Raw genomic sequence first — 15,727 nt, 5'->3', positions numbered from 1 at the left:
AGGCTTCAGTTTCTTCCACTGGCCTTATCTCTTGAGCTGCTGTTTTCCTCCCCGAGAATAGCCATCCATCTGAGCAGGGCGTCTGAGGATAGCTCTCCTTCAGCATCTCCAGGCAGAAGCCTGGCAGAAGGAACACTTCTCCACCCCCTTGGTTTCCTATCCCATGATGGCTCTTCCATCTGGCTCGTTCATTCATGTGTTCATTCAACAAGTTAATATTGAGCCTCAGGGTCTGCCCTGCCATGGTCAGGGTACCGAAGGGGGTGGGGAAACGAAGAAGGATCAGTATGAGAGACAAGACACTTCCATATAAACAGGAATCCCGGGGGTAACCTGAGGAGGACCACGAGAAAAGGATAGGCCACGTCCTGTGTGTTTGAGAGGAGAGATCACCCCCAGGTTTGGCAGGAGTTGGGGAGGGGTGTGCATTAAGGAAAGCTCTGAGGAGGTGGGATTTGTGCTGGGCCTTGAAGAGAGAGTAGGATTGGACACGTGCAGCGGAAGGAAAGGACATCTGTGGTAGTGAGAAGAGCAGGGGCACGGCCTGGAGGTGGGAGCATCTGGCCATGCCTGGGGCCTGGGAGCATGTCCACGTGCAGAACAAGTGCACCAGGAATCAGGACGGCATCGGCGGGCCAGCTTTATCCTCTAAGCTGTGAGCCGTGGCGCAGTCACTGCAGTCACAAGCCAGCGCCTCCGGAGTGGGGTCAGGAGAGCAGGAAATAAGGCCCCAGAGGTCCCGGGAAGAGGCTGGCCCAGCTGAGACACACTGTCTGAGCTGTCCCTGGCTGTCTGTTGCTCTCGGAAAGCCCTCCATTGACACATTCACACTCCAGCGTTACTTCTCAGGCCTAGTTGACCCAGTGGACCTAAGACACACACAGCATGGGGGATGGAAGGAAAGTTTAAAGGGCATCTCACCCAGTGTTTAAAACTCGAAAAAGAAAAATCCATTATTCAACTGGAATCCCATAAACCCCGAAGGGAAAACAGAGGAGATGCTCCAGTTAAAGCAGGTGGGGGGCGGCCTCCCCATTCTGTCTCCCCATCACTCCCCACAGCAGCTCCTGGGGCACCCCTGGGAAACCTAGGACTGGGAGAACTCTCCCATTTTTATTTTACAGGTGGGGAATCTGGTGCTGGAAAAGAGGCACAGGGACGCCAGATGGCTTCCCAATGCCTCAGGGATCTTCTTGAGCTTGTGTCGAAGATCGGGGGAGAAAGGCAGTCAGTGCATAGGTGGAGCGGATCTGGTTTTCCAGGATGCGTCTTCCTCCTTTGGTAGCAACGATGCTTGGGGCCTGCTGGCTGGGGCTGCCCTCAACACCCAGTCTGTAGCCTGGTGGCACTTGGCACTGTGCTGGCTCCCCTGTGGTTTATCTCATCCTCAACCCACTGTGGGAGGGAAGGGGGACCAGCTCCTTCCTCCATCACACACACTGAGAATAGAGATGTGGGAGTTAGGATTAGTGGTTAGGATTCCGGGCTTTCACTGCCATGGCCCTGGTCAGGGAGCTGAGATCCCGTAAGCTGCACAGCATGGCCAAAAGAGAGAGAGAGAGAGAGAGAGAGAGAGAGAGAGAGAACAACTTATAATCACCGTTGCCAGGGAGAGTGGAGTGGACGTGGGGGGAAGGCACACTAAAAATCCTAATGTAAAGAGAAGAATCCTATGGGTAAAATGGTTGTTCTTCACATGTGCTGGGCATTTTATTATCTGCCAAAGCTTTTTCACAGACATGATTCTATTTAATTCTTATAATCAGCCTGTCAGGTAGATATTAGCCCCCTCCCATTTTACCAGTGAGAAAGGTGAGGCTCAGAGAGGCTGAGCGAGTTGTCCAACATCATACAGCTGGTAAGGAGGCAGGGACAGTCCCTTCGCTCTGGTCTTCTAACTCCAGGTCTGGCGAGCATACTGTGAGCAAGGAAAGGAAGGAGGCAGTTCTGTGTGTGTGTGTGTGTGTGTGTGTGTGTGTGTGTCTATGCTTTGCGAGGCTGCCAGAGAAGAGTGGAGGGGCAGAGGCTAAGGCTGGGAGCGTGCTTGTGAATTATTATATTGCAAGTGTTCCTTTAATTATACGCATTTCACTTGAGAATATAAGAGCCACAGGGAAGGGACTCCTGGACCGCTAGGACCTAGCTTAGTGCCTGTCCCAAGGCAGGTATTTAGTAAATTTCTGCTGCAAGCATCTGATTAAAGAGGGTGTGCTTGTGACCTTGTTTCTGAGTGAGGTTGTCTCTAACCCCAGAGGCTGCCTTGCAGCCCATCCTCCTCTCCCGGGGCTGACATCTTCCCACTTCCTTCTCTCCTTCTGTATATGGGGAGAAACACCAACAAATCCCCTGGCAATGCATAAGAGGGAAGCAATGAACATGCAGGGCATCCCTGTCACCCCCAAAACTAGTGAAGTCAAGCCCAGATTTCCCCTTCAGGGTCCCCCCCCCCGATCCTGCCTGGGTTCCTCCAGGGCGAAGCGGCAGTGGTACCCTCTGTTCCAGCAGCTCCAGGAAACAGAACAATCCTGATTGCTGGCGATTGCAGAGGCCACTCGTCTGGGCTCTGGACAACTCTGGGATCAGTGCCCAGCTCAGCACAGAAATAAAGAAGATATCCAAGCTCAGGACTCCTGCTGTTATAATGGTCTGGACAGATCTCTCCAGCTCCTCTGAAAGCAAATTGGGTTGCCCACCCCTCTCCCTTACATCCTTGAGGAGACCCAGCAAATACCACCTGCTTTGACATACATACACATGAATCTTCTCAAAGATACATGGCTGATGAGAAGGCCCCAGCCCAGTGCCCCCTCCCTGCCAAATGTCCCAGAGACACTTGTGTTTGGTGCCCAGGCAGAGAGACATTCCGGGATGCTGAGAAAGACAGCTGACACCCCTTCCAGGCTTGGCACAGGTGCCGTGCAGGCGAGGCACCTGCTACTGTCTCCTTTCCCGACACGAAGGGAACAGCTTCCTGGCAGCAGCCCCTTCGTCCCCCCCTATCCTGAGAGTTGGCTCCAGCTGCTAAAGGGGATACTTCCTGGGGTCTTCTCCTGCCCTTTAAGGTTCTGATGATAATCTTTTCACCCCTAGCAGGCCTGGCATCAAACACAACACAGGAGTGGTGACAGGCTGAAAAAGCAGGAACACTTTATTTACAGTGATCATTTGGTGACACATAGATCTTTGGGCTTTTAGTGGCCTTGCTGAGAGACACGTGGGCAGGGGCCCGCTCTCTCTGTTGGGTTACCGCATCCTCCTGCCTCATCCTGTTATGAGAATCCAGCTGCTGTCAGGACCCTCGTGCTCTGACAAGCCTCAACTTGGGGGCATCCCTCCTGTGTCCATTTTCTGGGTAGTCAGTGCGCTCAAGCACTGCCAGAGGTCCTCCTTCCCTCCTCTGGAGGTCTCGTCTTGGTCCTGGTTGTGGGGCACCTAGGGGGGAACCACACACTTCGGTATGCAGAAAGATGGGGGGTGAGGAGTCCTGTGGGGGGTGGCAGGTGCCAGGGCACAGGCTTGGACAGCCGTCTGGTGCAGAGAGCTGTTACCTGGCCTAGCCTGTGGTTGGGGTTGGTGGGAACATCCCAGTCTTCTCCAGAGCCAGAGCAGTGAAGTCCCAGAAGTCCTCCAAGGGGTAGAGAGGCCAGGTATAGAGAAGTCTTCCTTGTGTGTATGGCAGCAGACTCAGTTGCCACTTTGGGCCTGGCCTCAGTTCTCCAGGGCTACTTACTCTTCCCCCTACAAGAATGCCTCCCCAGGGTTGGTCTCATCCCAGGGAGGAAGGCTAGCTTGGTCACTGCCTCCACCTGGCCAAGATCCAAGGCCACCCTCCTGGATTTCTGGAAACGTCTCCCCCTCTTCTCTTGAGAGGATGTTTGGGGAGGGAGGGCGTGGTCTATGGGTAAAGAGACTTGGTGGGAAGCGTAGGGGGCAAATCCACAGTGGAGGGCTCCGGGAGACTCAGGTGGGGAGAGAGGTGAGCACTGAATTCTGCTGCTCCCCCATCTGGTTCCCCAATACAAGGGCGTGTCAGGCGTCACCGTGAGCCAGGATGAGGCTCGCGCCGACAACAGAGACCACGAGGGAGGCAAGGGCCGGGGTGCCAGGGGGAGCCGTAGCGGGCAGGGCCGGGGTTAGAGGCTGTAAATCAGGCCGGCCGGGTCTGGGGCCGCAAGTCCTGTCCCTTCGGCTCTCAGCGCGCCTGGCCCGCCCGCTCCCGGTGGCCGGCCTTCCAGCGGCGAGGCTGCGAGGGCGGCGGAGGCGCCGGGGCGCCCCGCAGGCTGCACGTCCTCAGCTCCCGGGCCAGGCTGAGCACCTCCGGCCGCTCGCTCTGGGGGGCTCCTTCCTCGAGCTCCTCCGCCTCCTCGTCCTGGTCCTCGTCCTCCTCCTGGATGCTGCTGAGGCGCGGCGCCCCGCGGCCGCGCTCGGCGGCCGGCGGCCGGTAGGCGCACTTGGCGTTGAGCAGCCGGCGCAGCGGGGCGCGGGGCACCGAGGCGGCGGCGCCCCCAGCGAGGAGGTGCTGCTGGCGCACGTGGCGCGCGTCGCTCTGGCGCTGCAGGCGCTTGAAGTCGCTGAAAGCCGCCAGCGCGGTCTGGCGGAGCAGGCGGGCCAGGGCGCGCGCCTTGTGCGCCCGCGCCAGCAGCACGGCGTGGCAGCGCAGCACCACGGCCTTGTGGCGCGCCTGGTGGCGGTAGACCCAGGCGAAGACGCGCGGGTGGCGCCCGTCCGCCGTGCAGTAGGTGATGCGCGGCAGCAGGTAGGCGTGCGCCGGTCTGCGGCCCCCCGAGCCCCCAGAGCCGCTGCGCTCGCACGGCTGCATGCGGATGCCGTGCGGCCCTAGCGTCAGCTTCATCTTGGTGCCCCCGCCCGGCCCGCAGCGCGCCCAGATCTTGCCCACGGCGTCGTCGGTGCAGCCGTCGCCCTTGGCGTGCAGGGTGACGGCGTTGCCCAGGTACCACACGGTGTAGGTCGGGTCCTCCTTGTTGAGCTCCACTTTCTGGCGCCGGCTGCGGAACACGCGACCCAGGCGCTCCAGCGGCCAGTCGGGCAGCAGGTCCGGGCAGGAGCGCAGGAAGCTGGAGAGCAGCGACGTGTAGGCGAGCCCCGGGCTCAGGCTCTTCGCCTTGCACTTGGCCTCGTCCTCCACTAGCACGAATTTGTTACGTCTCCAGGGCAGCATCGCGGCGGCGGCCAGAGGGGCTGGGGACGCCGCGAGCTCACGGGCGTCCTGCCCGGCGGCCGGGGGGAAGGGAGGGCGCGCAGAAGCCCGCGGCCCCGGGCTTTCGAGAAGCTGGGCGGCGCCGGAGACAGTCGGTGCCCAGAGATGCCCAGTGCCAGGCAGGGCTAGCTAGCTTCGCAGATGCCCGGTGCCCAGCCGGGCTGGCAGCCGAGATGCCCGGGCGGCGGCCGAGCGTCCGGGAACAGCGTCCCCCGGGAGTCGCTCCAGCCGTCCGGGAAGCAAGGAGGGGCAGGGGCTGGGCGGGGAGGAGACGCCCCTCAGGCACGAATAGGGGGAATCCCACGGCCCCCGCCGCCCAAATTGCGGCGGCAGGGAGGTCGCCGGAGCCGGGGCTGGCGGCTGGCTGCTCGGAGGGGTAGACCGAGAGAGCGCGACTGCGGTGGGGACTCCTTCACGCGTCGCGGCTCCACCTCCCCGGGCTGCCTACATCACCGGGCGGGACCGCTAGCTCTCTTGTCCCCTCCTCTCGCCCTCCTCTCTCTCCTCCCCCGCGCAGGCTAGCAGTGCTCTTCGCCCGAGACCCAGCACAGGCGCGGTGGATCGGGTTTAATCATTATCGTCGGAGGGGAAGGGGTGGAGGTAGGAATCTCCTGAAATCCACCGGAGGGCTTTGCCAACGCAAGTTTCTCAGGTCTCACTGGTGGTCTCTAAGCTCCTCCTGGAGCGTTCGGTATCCCCCTCCTCTTTCTAGGATTCCCATTGCCCCTCACATCCCTACCCGCATCTCTGAGGGTGAGTTCGGGTGGGTTCCTGATGGGCCGGCCTGGCTCACTTGGCCTCTTGTCTGCGCAGCAGAAAGCCAGATGAGGCGGCCGAGCAGTGCAATGGAAAAGTACTGTCGCTTGGTGAAGCGTTCTCCCAGGTTCTTCCAAGGTCGTGGGCCAGGCTCCTGCGCCTGAGCTGGGAGACCAGTCACAGCTCCAGCAGCCGGTAGTGGCTCTCGCCTGGACTAAAGCCGGGAGGGTACTCTCGGAGGGTGGGGAACCTTCCAGAGTGGTCCTGGGTCTGTGGGAATTGCAGATCAAAAGCTCCTTTGGCCAAACGGCAGCCTCTGACTCTCCCGGGATTAAATAGATACCACTACTGTTTGTGATCACCTCTCCTCCTCCCGGCCGCCACCTCCGGGGGTTTGCATTCATTATGTCATTATCGCAGGACTACCCAGGCTCTCAGTTAAGCAACTTGCCCAAGGTCACAAAGCTGACAGGAGGTGGAACTGGGGCTCCACTCAGGCTCGGGTGACCCATGACAGGACCCTCACTCTTCTGTGAGTCCACCGTGTGCTGCATATGGATGGGGCGTTTTCCACCCTCCCCTGAGACCTTCCAGTGGGGCCTCTTACTAGGGAGGGGTCCTAGTGTACTGGCAAAGAGATACTTGTCCCTGGGTATGGGGACACATCTGCCCCTTTCAGGATCTGTTAAATCACAAGCTCCCTAGAATCTCAGGACGGCTCTGGTTGGGGCCCAGGAGTCTCCTACAGAGCCGACACCCAAGCTCTTTCGGTGGCTTCAGAACAGGTCATTCGGGGAGGCTTCCAGGTCAGGAATGATCCCAGAGGCTTGGGCTAGGCCAGGCCAAGCCAGGTGACCTCCCAGAGTGGGGACAGCCTGGCCACATTCGCCCCAGGCCAGCCGGTTGGGCTCAGAATCCCTGGTGGGGGGGCGGGGGGATAAAAGCAACCCTCCCCCTCACAAGGCTGCCTCACTGAACGCTCCTAAAACGACATGCAAATAAAGACTAGGAAATGACTTGGAACTGCAGAATCTTAGCTTCAGTGGGGGCCTCAGAGATGACCTGGTCCACTGCAGCCTCATTTTATTTTATTTTTAAGGTGGAAATGTCTTTATGGCTTGTTGCTGATTATAAAAGTAATACATGCTTGTGGTAAAAAAAAATCACTCCAGAAGGACATGGAGGTCTCCTACTGTCCCCACGCCATAGCCATGGCCTTATTTCTCCATAAGAGGACAGGCTCTGAGAGGCACAAGGATCCACCCACTGGACCTCACTGCCTCGGGGTCCTCCTCCCCACAAGCATCAGGAGGCCGGTGGGAGCAGCCAGTAGCAAAGTTTCCGCTTGCAAGCCTGAGATATCTCCAAGCTTTTGGGAAGGCGTAGCCTCCTGGGGTTGCTAGAGTTAATGTATCATGACACGGGAAGCCCAGTTAAGTTTGAATTTCAGCTAAATGACCATTTCTTTAGTATAAGCGTGTCCCAAGCATTGCCTGCATTCGACCCCGTAACTAAGCCTCCTGCCTCTCAGAGAACAGGAAGGGGTGGGGCGCTGCACTTGGGAGCCTAGTGTAGGCTCGCTCACCTAGTCCTGCTTCTGTTCTGTTCCCACTGCTTTTGGAATATCCTGGCGGGGGGTGGGTGTGGGGAGGGTTACCCGGGACTGCGTTGAGATCACAGTGTGCAAGGGTATGTTTTGTTTGTTTGTTTGTTTTTAATTTTTATTTTTGGCCATGCAGCATATGGGATCTTAGTCCCCTGACTAAGGGGTATCTGTGCCCCTGCAGTGGAAGTGCAGAGTCTTAACCACCGGACCACCAGGGAAGTCCTGCAAGGGTGTGTTTATGTTAAGTCCTCTGGACCACAAAGCAGCATTTGACATCGTTAGCCATTTTGTTACCTTGTGGACAACTCACCTTGGCCTCCGTTGCAGGGATTTCCTCCCTCTGGCACTGGCTCTGGGCCACTCCTCCCTTCAGGGGCTCCTCCTGACACCCTCGGGCCTGGTGTCCTGCCTTCGGCTCCTCTTCCTCTAAACTTGTTCCTTGGAAGGGTTCAGCTGCCCTAGAGCTCCCACTGTCCTTTCTATTCAGAAGACTGGAGAGGCCGGCCTGGTCCCATTCATCCAGGCAGAGCTCAAGGCTGTCCCCTCCCTTAAGTCTTCCTTCCCTTCTCTCCCGTCCATGGTAGGAGCTCCCGGCTTTGTACCAGAGCAGTATCATCACTGCTTCACAGACTGGCATGTAGTTGGACTTTTTTTTTCTTTTTTCAATTTAATTTTTAGCTCTAGCATATTTATACTGGTATTAGTTGAAAAAGTCATATAACTGCCTTATAGTAAACGTGTAATTAAAAAATCAGTCCCCTACCCCATCCTTTCCCCAGTCTCAAGTCTCACTTCCAAAGACAACCCCTCTTTCATGCATTTTAGATGGAACTTCTGTCATATGCCTCCTTATTTATTTATTTTTTTTTCTGTACGCGGGCCTCTCACTGTTGTGGCCTCTCCCGTTGCGGAGCACAGGCTCCAGACGCACAGGCTCAGTGGCCATGGCTCACGGGCCCAGCTGCTCTGCGGCATGTGGGATCTTTCCAGACCGGGGCACGAACCCGTGTCCCCTGCATCGGCAGGCGGACTCTCAACCACTGCGCCACCAGGGAAACCCCCTCCTTATTTTTAAATAACACACCTAATTCAGATTTTCCACTTTTTGTAACTTTATCTATTGCCTCTCTTCTATGCAAGGTGAAGATTTAATGCCCTTTCATCTACCCGCATCCCACACATTATTTTCTCTTCCTTCCTCTCAGTTTAGTTATATCATTTTGTTACTGTGGCATCAGTATTCAGTGTTCAAGTATTATGTCTATGTAACTATTGTTCATAGCTGAGCCTTGAAGTGTGTTATGATTTCATTTTTCCTTACTGGACAACATTTTTCTTTTCTAGAGGTATTTAATCACCTTATTAAAAAACAAAAACAAAACAAAACAAAAAAAACTTCCTTATGTACCCATCACTAATTCATCCCCCAACTGTCCAGCGGTACTGTAAAATGTCCCTCTACCTGGTTGAACACACCAGGTGGTCCTTAGAGACACCCCTCCTGAGGCGTCCTCCCTGGGCTCCAACCTGGACTGCTTACCCTACAGACCTGTAGAGCCATTGTCCTGGGACCTTGTTTTACTACCACCCTGGAAATTTCCTTTGATTCTTTCCTGTGTTGGATCCTGTTTTCTGGTTCCCTTGCTTTCTGCCTTCCCCCCCACCCCCGCTCCCAAACAGGGTTTATTTCCTTGCTTTGGTAGAGCATGTATTCCAGTAGCTTTGATTGCTGGTTCTCCTGGGTGTAGAGTTCTAGATTGGAAATAAATTTCCCTCAGGATTTTGAGGAGTTGACCCATGGTTGCTGTTGAAAAGTCAAGCGACATTCTGATACCGATCCTGTGCGTGTGTGACTTGAGTTTTCTCTGAACGTTTTTAGGATCTCTCGGAGGTCTGAAGTTCCAAACGATGTGCATTCACTACGGGCACCTCTTGGTGAACCTTTCAATCTGGAAGTCAGTCTCCTAATCTGAAAATCAATTTTGGGGACACTTCTTTTTGCTGATTCCCTCCATTTCATTTCTGTTTTTGTTTTTTTCTATTTTAGTTGGATGTTGGGCCTCTTGGATTGATTCTCTAATTTTTCAAAATGTTCTTTCCAATTTTCCATTTTAAAAAATGTTTGTTCTCTTTTCTGGGACATTACCTCAACTTTATCTTCCAACTTTTCTATTTGGATTTTTTTTGGTATGTCTCTTCTCATAATTTTTCACTTCTAAGAGCAATTTCTTGTTCTTTTTTATAGCATCCTATTCTTGTTCATGGACATATTATCTCCTGTTCCTCTCAAAATATTAATTATAGTTGCTTCAAATTTTTTTAAAATTTTAATTGTGGTGAAATACACATGACACTTAACGATCTTAACCATTCTTAAGCGTACAGTTCAGTATTGTTAAGTATATTCACATTGTTGGGCAACCGATCTTTAGAACTTTTCATCTTGCAAAATCAAAACTTTGTACTAACAAAACAACTCTCCATTTCTCCCCCGGTCCCCACCACCCCCACCCCCAGCCCCTGGCAACCATCATTCAACCCTCTGTCTCTATGAATCTGAGTACTCTAGGTACATTATATAAGTGGAATCTCACAGTATTTGTCTTTTTGTGACTGGTTTATTTCAGTTAGCGTAATGTCTTCAGTGTTCGTCCATGTTGTAGCATGTGTCAGTATTTCCATCATTTTTAAGGCTGAACAATAATCCACTGTATGTATATAGCATATTTTGTTAGCCATTCAGCCACTGATGGACACTTGGGTTGCTTCCACCTTTTGGCTATTGTGAATAATGTTGCCATGGACATGGGTGTATAAGTATTTCTTGGAGACCCTGCTTTCAATCTTTTGGGTGTATAACCAGAAGTGGAATTGCTGGATCATATGGTAATTCTATTTTTTAAAAAATAAATTTATTTATTTATTTATTTTGGGGTGGGTCTGCGTTGGGTCTTCGTTGCTGTGCGTGGGCTTTCTCCAGCTGTGGCAAGTGGGGGCTACTCTTCGTGGCGGTGTGTGTGGGGGGGCTTCTCATTGCAATGGCTTCTTATGTTGCGGAGCATGGGCTCTAGGCATGTGGGCTTCCGTAGTTGTGGCACGTGGGCTCAGTAGTTGTGGCTTGCAGGCTCTAGAGCACAGGCTCAGTAGTTGTGGCACGTGGGCTTAGTTGCTCTGCAGCATGTGGGATCTTCCCAGACCAGGGCTCGAACCCATGTTCCCTGCATTGGCAGGCAGATTCTTAACCACTGTGCCACCAGGGAAGTCCCTCTCATTGTGGTTTTGATTTGCATTTCCCTAATTAGTGATGTTGAGTATTTCTTCATGTGCTTGTTGGCTATTTGTATATTTTCTTTAGAGAGATGGCTATCCAAATTTATTTTTTTGTTGTTGTATCGTAGGAGGTCTTTATAGATTCTGGATATTAACCCCTTATCAGATATATGATTTGCAGATATTTTGTCCTGTTCCTTAGGTTGCTTTTTAATTCTGTTGATCACGCTCTTTGATGCACAGAAATTTTAAATTCTGATGTAGTCCACTTTGTCTCTTTTTACTTTTGTTGCCCATGTTGGTGTCATATCCAAGAAATCACTGCCAAATCCAATGTCATGCAGCTTTCCCTCATGTCTTCTTCTAAGAGTTTATAGTTTTAGGTCTTATTTTTAAGTCTTTGATCCATTTTTGAGTTAGTTTTGGTATATGATGTAAGGCAAGGGCCCAACATCATTCTTTTGCACGTTGATATCTAGTTTTCCTAACACCATTTGTTGAAACGACTGTTCTTTCCCCATTGATTGGTTTTGGCACCCTTGTTGAAAATCATTTGACCATATATGCAAGCATTTGTTTCCATCTCTATTCTAGTCCATTGGTCTATATGTCTGTCTTTATGCCAGTACCACACTGTTTTGATTACTATAGCTTTGTAATAAGTTTTGAAATCAGGAAGTGTGAGACCTCCAACTTTATTCTTTTTCAGGGTCCTCTGAGATTCCATATGAATTTTAGGATTGAGTTTTCTTTTTCTGAAAAAAAAAATACCATTGGGATTTTGGTAGGGTTTGCATTAAATCTGTAAATTGCTTTGGGTAGCATTGGCATCTTAACAATATGAAGTCTTCCAATCCATGAACACGAATGTCTTGCCACTTATTTGTGTTGTCTTTAATTTTTGTCAGGAACATTTTGTAGTTTTCAGTGTTCAAGTCTTTCCCCTCCTTGGTGAAGTTTATTCCTAAGTATTTTATTCTTTTTGATGCTATTGTAAATGGAATTTTTTTCTTAATTTCCTTTTCAGAAATTGTTCATGCCTAGTCAATAAAATGCAACTGAGTTTTGTAGTTTTGTGTGTTGATTTTGTATCTGGTCATTTTGCTGAATTTACTTATTCTAAGGTTTTTGTGGAATCTTTAGGGTTTTCTAATGATAGTTGTTTTTTGTTGTTGTTTTTATTTCTTTGGTGGTTTTTTTTTTTTTTTGCATTTGGTCTTGTTGCTGCGCGTGGGCTTTAGTTGTGGTGGGCGGGGGCTACCCTTCGCTGCAGTGTGTGGGCTTCTCACTGTGGTGGCCTCTCTTGTTGCAGAGCACGGGCTCTTGGCATGCGAGCTCAGTAGTTGTGGCTCACAGGCTCCAGAGCGCAGGCTCAGCAGCTGTGGCGCACAGGCCCATTTGCTCCATGGCATGTGGGATCTTCCAGGACCAGGGCTTGAACCCGTGTCCCCTGCATTGGCAGGCGGACTCTCAACCACTGCGCCACCAGAAAAGTCCATGACAGTTGTTTTTGAAAGTTTTTTTTTCAGTTTCATGCATTGCTCTTCTCCCTGAGTTCTTTCTCCCTGTTTAAAAACAAACAAAAAAAAAAAAATTAAAAGATGTACATCTCTGACTGTCATGCTTACAGCTTTCCTCTAATGTCTGGTAATCACTATCGTCTAGCCCTATCTGAGAGGCACAAACACTGATTGGAAACTCTGTGTATTGGAGGTGCAGGGGGATGAACAGGACTTGTCATATATGGGCCTCCTTATCTGATGACACACACAGCCAGGTTACAAAGAAACCCTGGCAAAGACTCTCTCCTTGACCAAACTTGGCTCAGGCTCCTCTGAATCCTTTTCTCGGCTAGGCTCCCTCCGGCATCACCCAGTTTTAGCAAGAATCTTGTTAAGTCAGTTTAGACAGAATCCCCCACCCTGGATATCTGATCACATTCCTCACCCTCCCATCATCCCCTCTGTTGATAGCTGATCACCTGGGTCTGCCCTCAGCAAAGATCCTGTCAAGTGGGTTTAGGCAGAATCCCTTCTTAGCTCTGACTTTTCCTCTTAGTAATTTGCCCTCCACTGACCCTCCTCCCTGCTTCTTGGCTCTAAATACCGCCTTGTTCTTGTTGTATTTGGAATTGACCCCAGTTCCATCCTGAGGTTTCTCTATTGCAGTCGTTCCTGAATAAAATCTGTTTTTACCCACTTTTCTTCACCCCTCCCCCCGAAATCTGTTTTTACCACTTTAACCACCATCCAGCTCTGGTTTTTTTTTTTTTTTTTAACAGCCCTCCAGTGTTGAGGTCTGTAGGTCTTTTCTTTTGGGCTGGCCAGGGTCCCCAGGGAGAACTCCTAGAGCCTCCTGGCCATGGGGGAGGGGATGTATAAACCCAGCTGCCAGCATTCTGGGGGTGGAGTAGAGACGGGGCCTCCTGGAGGTCTCACTGATCAGTAGGCGGGCTGCCACTTCATCCGTGTTCAGGATGGTGCCTCCCTGCCCTCGGCCATGCCTGGGATCCTCAGTCCGGAGGCGTGTTGGGTCCGTCTCCCCAGAGAGGAAAGCCCCAGTCTTCTGGTGCAGGGGTGGGGTGGGATCTCCATGCTGCTCCGGAGAGGGGAAGGTACCTAGGGCTCTCACTGATCCTCGGTTGTTACATCTGACCTGCTGTCACCAGAGATGTCTGGTGCGTGGGGTTCCTGGGTTTCTGGGGCTCCTCAGCATGACACGACTTGATTCTTTCTGGGTTTCCATCCTTTGCGCTCCACTGAGCTTGCTATCCCTTGTCAACATCCTCCAACATGTTGTTAACGCCTCTCAGCGGCTGTCATCGCCTCCTTTTTCTTTGTCAGTTTATGCCACTTTTGTTCCTTTATTGTCATTTTAGTGAGGCTTGGGGAAGGAATGGGGACTTCATCTCAATGCTCCATGTCTAAGGAAAATCTCTCCTCAGTACTTTTCTGATGGTTCATTACTGTGCTCAAGATTCGTGTGTCGCATTCCCTTGGTCTCATTATCATTTGTCCCTGGCAATGTGAACGCACCTCAGTGCATACCAATCGATTAATTAATTCATATTTATTTATGCATTTATTCAGCAGCTTTGTTCTGACAAATGCGGAAGTTGGACTAATCGCCACAGTCCCTTCTGGTTTGGACATTCTGCCATCATAGGAGTCATTGTACTACGTGGGTGCTGAGTTCAAAACTGGACACCGTGGGGCACCTAGAGATAGGTGGAGATGTGTAAGACGTTCCTGTTGGAGCCAGCCTCCACGACGGCTCCCGGTGAGGCTCACCTCCTGGTATTCGTGCCTGTGTGTGGCCCCCTCCACCCTGAATAGGGCTGACCTGAGTAATGAAAAAGATATTGTGGATATGACATTGGGTGATTTCTTTTTCTTCTTTTTTATTTTTTAAAAAAATATTTATTGGGCTTCCCTGGTGGCGCAGTGGTTGAGAGTCTGCCTGCCAATGCAGGGGACGCAGGTTCGTGCCCCAGTCTGGGAGGATCCCACATGCCACGGAGCAGCTGGGCCCGTGAGCCATGGCTGCTGGGCCTGCGTGTCCGGAGCCTGTGCTCTGCAGCGGGAGAGGCCACAACAGTGAGAGGCCCGCGTACCACAAAAAAAAAAAAAAAAAAAAAAAAAGGATTTATTTATTTATTTGGCTGTGCCGGGTCTTAGTTGTGGCGTGCGGGATCTTTTAGCTGCAGCATGCAGGCTCTAGCTCCCCAACCAGGGATGGAACCCGGTGGGACCCCGGTATTGGGAGTGTGGAGTCTTAGCCACTGGACCACCAGGGAAGTCCCCAGCACCCAGTGATTTCTGAGGCTAGAACTTGAAGGACATTGTGGCTACTGCCTTGTTCTCTCCTGGATCACTCTTGCTGGAAGGTACCAGCTGCCACGTCATGAGGACGCTCAAGCGGCCCTGCGGAGAAGTCCTCATGGCAAGGAACTAAGGCCTCCTGCCAGTTCACCACCCATGTGAGGAAGCCATCTTGGAAGTGGACCCTCCACCCCAGTCAAGCCTTCAGATGACTGTAGCCCCAGCTGACATCTAGGCTGCGACCTCATGAGAGACCCTGAGCCAGAACCATGCAGCTCCCAAATTCCTGACCCACAGAAACTGTGAGATAATAAACAGTTATTCTTGTCTTAAATCACTAAGCTTTGGATTTGTTTTTTAGCAAAAGATAACGAACGTAATCCCCAGTCTGTCACACAGGCCCCCAAAGCTCTGATCGCATCCCCCTCTCCCTGCTGCCCAGCTTCCCTCTAAGACCCTCTTGCCTACATCTCTGTGTCTCAGCCATGCTTTACCAGCCTCCTCCCAGCGCCTCTAACCTCTGAGTACCATCTTGCCCCAGGTCCTTTACACATGCTGTTCCCTCTGGTCCTCAGCCTTCTTTCTCATCTCCTCTTCCAGCCTATCCATCTTTCAAGCCATTGCTTAAAAGTCACTGCTCTTAGGGAAGTAGTTCCCTGAACTGTCCTGACTTCCTTGGTTGTGTCCCTCAAAGTACCCTTCAAAGCATTTATCAGAATTGTTATCAATTCATTATTTGTTTTTTTTTTTGGCTGCGTTGAGTCTTTGTTGCTGCACACGGGCTTTCTCTAGTTGCGGCGAGCGGGGGCTACTCTTCATCGTGGTGCGTGGGCTTCTCATTGCGGTGGCTTCTCTTGTTGTGGAGCACGGGCTCTAGGTGTGCAGGCTTCAGTGACTGCAGCACGCGGGCTCAGTAGTTGTGGCACGTGGGCCCTAGAGTGCACGGGCTTCAGTAGTTGTGGCGCGTGGGCTCTGGGGCGCGCAGGCTTCAGTCGTTGTGGCTCACAGGCTCTAGAGTGCAGGCTCAGTAGTTGTGGCGCGCGGGCTTAGTTGCTC

The 15,727-nt window shown here is 52.2% G+C and overlaps 2 protein-coding genes across 2 annotated transcripts in view; one reads left to right on the top strand and one right to left on the bottom strand.

Moving 5' to 3' along the window:
- Positions 1–3,042: 3,042 nt before the first annotated feature.
- FAM43B (family with sequence similarity 43 member B) lies at positions 3,043–5,634 on the bottom strand. Its single transcript, XM_060015498.1, has one exon. It carries the CDS (start codon positions 5,177–5,179, stop codon positions 4,193–4,195), a length of 987 nt encoding a protein of 328 aa, XP_059871481.1. The 5' UTR covers positions 5,180–5,634; the 3' UTR covers positions 3,043–4,192.
- Positions 5,635–14,019: 8,385 nt separating this feature from the next.
- MUL1 (mitochondrial E3 ubiquitin protein ligase 1) overlaps positions 14,020–15,727 on the top strand; it is a 33,492-nt gene continuing 31,784 nt past the window's right edge. The window contains exon 1 of the mRNA XM_060015489.1: positions 14,020–14,129. The gene's annotated coding sequence lies outside the window, so the exon portion shown is untranslated. The remainder of the gene's footprint in view (positions 14,130–15,727) is intronic.

Source organism: Delphinus delphis, chromosome 1 (assembly GCF_949987515.2).
Source record: "Delphinus delphis chromosome 1, mDelDel1.2, whole genome shotgun sequence".
NCBI classification, from domain to species: domain Eukaryota; kingdom Metazoa; phylum Chordata; class Mammalia; order Artiodactyla; family Delphinidae; genus Delphinus; species Delphinus delphis.
Note: the sequence above shows the minus strand (reverse complement) of the source record. Positions and strands in the feature narration are given on the sequence as shown.

Bases quoted from the DNA above. Each gene is read 5' to 3' on its own strand.
- FAM43B (XM_060015498.1), bottom strand. From the start codon at position 5,179: ATGCTGCCCTGGAGACGTAACAAATTCGTGCTAGTGGAGGACGAGGCC.